This window comes from Alosa alosa, chromosome 20 (genome assembly GCF_017589495.1).
Source record: "Alosa alosa isolate M-15738 ecotype Scorff River chromosome 20, AALO_Geno_1.1, whole genome shotgun sequence".
Lineage (NCBI taxonomy): Eukaryota > Metazoa > Chordata > Actinopteri > Clupeiformes > Clupeidae > Alosa > Alosa alosa.
In genome coordinates, this window is record NC_063208.1 from 15,595,250 (window position 1) to 15,601,249 (window position 6,000).

The window sequence follows — 6,000 nt, forward strand, 5'->3', positions numbered from 1 at the left end:
TCTCTTTCCACATCTCTTCCGATCCACCTGTACATCCCTGTCTTTTCTTTCTCTCTGTCTCTCTTTCCCCTCCTTACTCTATCCACCTCTCTTTGATCTCCTCATCTCATTCTCTCTCTCTCTCTCTCTCTCCTCCCTCTCCATATATTCCCTCCACTTTTCCCCTCTTATCTCTTTACTCCTTACATCTCTCTCTCCACCTCTCTTTGATCTCATCTAATTTTTCTCTCTCTCTCCCTTCTCCCCCACCTCCACCCTCACAGGCGGTCCGCCAGGTGACCTGGCACGGCAAGGGCGACTACCTGGCCACCGTCATGCCCGACAACAACAGCAGCATGCAGGTGCTGATCCACCAGGTGAGCAAGCGGCGCACGCAGAACCCCTTCAGCCGCAACAAGGGCCAGGTGCAGTGCGTGGCCTTCCACCCGGTGCGGCCCTTCTTCTTCGTGGCCACCCAGCGCTACGTGCGCGTCTACAACCTCATCAAGCAGGAGCTGTCCAAGAAGCTCGCGGCCAACTGCAAGTGGATCTCCAGCATAGCCATCCACCCAGGAGGTGAGTGTCCACAGCAGCAGGCCCAGAACATGGTTCCACTGTCGGGGATCCAAGTAGACTATGAGGATGGCGGTAGCGTAGTGGCTAAGGAGATGGGTTAGCAGTGCAGTAGCCAGAAAGGTTGTGGGTTCAATTCCCGGCTGTGCCCTTAAGCAAGGCACTTAACCCTGAGTTGCTCTTGGGAGACTGGCCCATGTAATAATTGACATATGTAAGTCGCTCTGAATGAAGGCGTCAGCCAAATGAGTAAGTTTAAATATAGACTGGAATCAATATGCGTGAGTTTTATGGGTAAAAGAGCCCTCGACTCAGAGGGATGAGTGAAAGATTGGATTGAGGAGACTAAGTGAAAGAGTTAAATATATGCCCACTATATCCTCTGTGTGGACCTTATTGTTGGCTGTATAGATAAAAAAAAGCATAACAGACCTTCAGAGGGTTAAATGAGAGCCGGGGATACTAAGAGGAAGAGTTGGATGCACTATACGCCCAGTGTACAGAGGAAGAGCACGGAGATATTTCTCAAAGTAGGATTACAAGGTTATCTTGGTAACCACACACAGAGAAACCTCAAATGGCACTTTGGTTTTTGAAGACCATCTTGGATTCATTTTAGATGTCATGTTGGGTTAATGTCAGTGTAGGTACTTGCATCCAGATTTTCTTCTGTTTTTCTGTCTCTTATTTTCAGTTATTGCTCTTAGGAAGAAACCCAGGCTGAGGGTGGAATACTGCATTCAATTTTAAATATTATGTGGCTGTTGTTTTTCTTTGGTTGTTTGTTTACTCTTGTTGGAGTTGGTAATTTCTTTCCACAATGCCGAATGTTTGTGCAATCAGCTGGCATGGCAGGAGCGTCCCCTAATCCCGTCCCGCTGACCTGCCTCTTTTTTTTCCCCACAGGCGACAACGTGATCTGTGGCAGCTACGACTCGCGGCTCACTTGGTTTGATTTGGACTTGTCCACCAAGCCGTACAAAGTGCTCCGGTGAGTCAGCGAAATCCAAAGTGGATTTTCTTCTCCTTTCGTGTCTCTTTTTCTCTTCGTGTTCTTTTTTTTTTTTTTTTTTTTTTCTTACGTGTTTTAGCGTAGCGCTAGCCAGACCCGGAGGGGAAAGTCTTGCTCACGTCTGTCACGTTTGGGTTTGTCGGTCCGCAGGCACCACAAGAAGGCCCTGAGAGGCGTGGCCTATCATAGGAGCTACCCCCTCTTCGCATCAGCCTCGGACGACGGGAGTGTCATCGTCTGCCACGGCATGGTGTACAAGTGAGTACTTCCTCCCTCCCTCTCCACCTTCGGTCACATCTCTCTCTCTCTCTCCTCTCTGTAATGTTGTTCTTTCCTACCGTGTCTTTATCAAGTTTCCTCTGTAATGGTCTTTCTCTCTCTCCCTCTTCCTCTCTCTCTCTTTCTTTCTTTCTTTCTTTCTTTCTTTCTTTCTTTCTTTCTTTCTTCCTCTCTCTCTCTCTATCTCTCTCTCTCTGTATTGTGACTCACTATAGTATTCACTTGTTCTCCCTCTTAATCGCGTTGGGCATGTCTCAGCTCTCATTCTTCGCTCTTCCAAAGTCTGCTTGCTTGCCTTGCTTTCTCTCTCTCTCTCTCTCTCTCTCTCTCTCTCTCTCTCCCCCCCCCCCTCTCTCTCTCTCCCCCCTCTCTCTCCCCCTCGCTCCATTTTCATTCTCTCTCTTTCTCTGTCCAACCCTCCAATTTTCAGTGTGTTTTGGGCAGTCGTCCAGTGCATATCCACAGGACAGACTATCATTCAGGCGGTCTGGTCAGGAATGCTCTTTGAGTATCGGTAATGATCCGTGCTTGGTCAAGAGCAACACAAATCTGGATCGAACCCCCTCATCAGCTGGCCTTAATAGATCTCTTTATATTCAAACCGAGGATGTAATGTTATTTTTCCACTGCTCGCTTTTTTCTTTTCGCCCAACTTTAACTGTTGATACTGCAAACCATATTTCCAACATTCTACGTTTTATTTCATCTATAACCTACGCGAAGCTGCGCAGTAAAAAAAAAAAGGCTAAATAAAGCTGAAACCGCGTTGTTTTCAGGAAGTTGGGGCTTTTATTTTTTCGCTCACCACTCATGTTTTCCCTCTCTCTCTCTCTCTCTCTTCCTCTTTGTCACTCTCTGTGTGTTGTGTCTGTGTTTCTGTGCTGCAGTGATCTGCTGCAGAACCCTCTCATCGTTCCAGTGAAGGTTCTAAAGGGACACGCCATCACTCATGACCTGGGGGTCCTGGACGTGGCCTTTCACCCCACGCAGCCGTGGGTGTTCTCCTCGGGGGCCGATGGCACCGTCCGCCTATTCACCTGAACATCTCCATCGGCTCGAACCCTCACTGACCTGCAGTGACCTCTCGACGCCATCGCCCCCACCCCATTCTGTCATCACACCCTGCAGCCCGTGACCTGATCTCACCCAACGCCAGAAACTTCTCGGCCAATCATGATTCGGGACCAGAAGCGCAGGAGGGAAAATCATCGAGTCAATCACAGACTTGCAGACCCACGCACACAAACACAACACACACACACACACACACACAATATATTTTCCCAAAACATGAGACAGTTCAAGCACACCCGCTCAGTCATGCACACGTTCTCTCTCTCTCTTTCTCTCTCTCTTTCTCTCTCTCTTTCTCTCTTGCTCTCGCTCTCTCGCCCTCACACACTGCAGGCTCCCCTCTGCCGAAACTGACACTGTAAAATAAACAGGTTGGATTTCAAACACCAAGCCAGATTCTGGGAGCGGCGGGAGCAGGGGGAAAAGAGCCTGCTTCCGCCCTGCGCACCTCACAGCTGCCTCGCAGGCCAATCAAGATCCACCACTAATCCTCCGACAGCCAGACAGTTTGTTCAAAAACATCACACACACACACACACACACACACACACACACACACACTCATATTGCCAGACCAGGCCAAAGACAACAACATTTGAGAAGAAAGCGATTGTGAGCTTTACCAGACTGCTGTCCAGCAAAGTAAACCAGACATTTATGTTTCATGTCCCCTCTCGATGTTGAATGACCGCCGCACACACACACACACACACACACAGTCATTCACTCACTCTCTTAATTCTTTGGCGCTACTGGTATTCGTGACAAATCACACCAGGCTGCGACGTTATGTTTTTGTTTGCGTAACCCCGTCAGAATTTGGAACCTCTACGTGCTATCTTTTGATGATGATTTTTTAATTAAATATGGTGTTTCATGAAATATGTCTAGTTTGCTTTTTGCTTTTACACACACACTCACACACACACACACACACACACACTCACACACTCACACATGCCAAATCCTCCCTAATTCACTCCTCTGCACCTCCCCTTGTGTTCTCACTAGGTCACCGAGGGTGATTTCAAAACTCGTGAAATATATGCAGCGGGTGGGGGGGGGTGGCAGTTTGGGAATAGGTTTCCCTTTCCTCCGCCACGGCCGGGGCCCAGACGTGAGCGATCAGAAGCCCGTGTGTGCGATGGGGATCGAGTTTCGCCCAAGGCCGTCCACCTGCGGCTCCCTCCCTCGTGCCTCTCCACCGCTCCGCTACGGCAGCGCCAGACCGACGGGCGGGTGGACGCACGGAAGATCAGGAGCACTGAGGCTCTGAAGCAAAACAAAAGTCTGCATACTGACTGTCCACTGGAAATAACAGTGTGTGACCGTATGTGTATGTGTGTGTGTCTGTCTGTCTGTCTGTGTGTGTGTTTGTCTGTCTCTCTGTGTTAGTCTGTCTCTGTGTGTTAGTCTGTGTGTGTGTGTGTGTGTGAGAGACTGAGTGAGGGAGTTGAGCAGTGGTTTTGATTGCATCACTGGGTTTGTGCATTTGCGTTAAAAGGTGTACTTAAACCTTCACAAACCTTGCCACAGCCAGTAAGCTCTTAATCTCCCATACTCAGCCTTGCCATTTAAATCACTTTCATTTGCGTGTGTAGTTCGCCACAGCGTTTAAACCAAATTTATTAGCTTATCATCGGCTATGGAGTCCAATTTCTCATGGCATGCCCACACTGAACAGTATAGAACTCTCGTAACCAGTGCAATGCAGCGCTGTGCTGTCAGGGCGAAGGGCCATACCTGGAGAATGTGCTGAACAGCAGGCGCAACAGCAGAGTGGGTATACGTGAGATATCTTGCAGATCAGTTATTTACGTCGTCTGATTATTTATATCCTGTGATTGATTGGAATCTGATCAGGAATCCCAGTTGATCCTCAACTGTAAGTAAACTGTGGTAAAAGCATCTCCAAAATGAATAACCGCAAAATCAAGTGCACAAACTGTATCAGGAAGGTTATTTTGATTAAAAAACAAACAAACATTTAAACCAATATAAAAGCCAAAAGTCAATTTTCCAAATTATATGATCTTTTTCTAGTGTTAGTTCAGAGGAAGTTGTATTTCTTTTTCTGAAGCGAACCTCATGCTAACTAATGGACAACTGGAACACTGGCAGCAATAAAAGTTTTCTGAAAGTCGTCGTTTCCCCCCTGAAGATCAAATTTACTTGATGGGGACCAAAACATTAAACGCTACATTGACGGCGTCCTAATAAGTTGGAAGTGCTTTGATATCGCATACATGCACAAGAGCGTTGAAAAAGCCATGGCCCATAAAGTATATAGCACTGTCTCCCTCTCTCCCTCCATGTCTAATCGGTTTCCTCTCTTGACGTTCTCTAAAATGGAAACTTTTTTTGAAAAGAAATAATAAAGAGTTGGTTCGTTTTACCACATTTATCAATTAACACCGGCAGTAGTGAGGGAAACCACTCAATCGATCGCAGCTGTCCAGCTGAGTCTTGATGTCCTGTTGTCCCCCCCCCCCTCCCTAGACTTTCACTTCATGGCTTCTGACCATAGAGGAAATGGGCGTGTGTAAAAATTATTTTAATCAGTGGAAGTAGATAGGTCCCTTCAGATGATGTAAATGGCACCGCACACTTCCACCAAAAAGAACTCGGATTGGCACAGGCGATGAGGCTATTTTTGGCACACCAACAGAGCAGACCGAGGCGTGTGCCCATGTGGCTGGCTGGCGGCTGCGGTGGTGGTGACGGTTGGCAGTGGCCGGTGGCGTGAAACCTGGTAAGAGGCAGACGGAGCGGAGAGAGGGCCCCCAGACGTGCTCGCCACGCTCCTGTTCAAACCCGAAAATGGCACAGCAGAAATTCCGAAAAGACTCCCCGGCCCCGCTCTGGCTTTTCGGGGGGAGATGACATCATGGAGGCTGTGGGAGACTCGCTGACCTCCTAATGACTTCCTCCTTTCGGCTCCTCTGGACGGTGAGCCGCGGCAGCAGGCAGACTTCGCCAGGGGCAGCGTCTGGTGAGGCCTTCACAGATCAGCGACCCTACTGTAGAATAAATACAGCTTTATGCAGCCGGTTAGACATGGAGAGATGAGTATAGAATGTGCC

General features: G+C 48.4%; 1 protein-coding gene across 1 annotated transcript in view; it reads left to right on the top strand.

The window, feature by feature from the left end:
- bop1 (BOP1 ribosomal biogenesis factor) overlaps positions 1-3,799 on the top strand; it is a 58,735-nt gene extending 54,936 nt beyond the window's left edge. Inside the window, 4 exon segments of the mRNA XM_048229922.1 lie at positions 264-555; positions 1,459-1,543; positions 1,715-1,822; positions 2,731-3,799. Of these exon segments, the coding sequence (XP_048085879.1) occupies positions 264-555; positions 1,459-1,543; positions 1,715-1,822; positions 2,731-2,884 (639 nt within the window). The 3' untranslated portion in view covers positions 2,885-3,799.
- Positions 3,800-6,000: the final 2,201 nt, after the last annotated feature.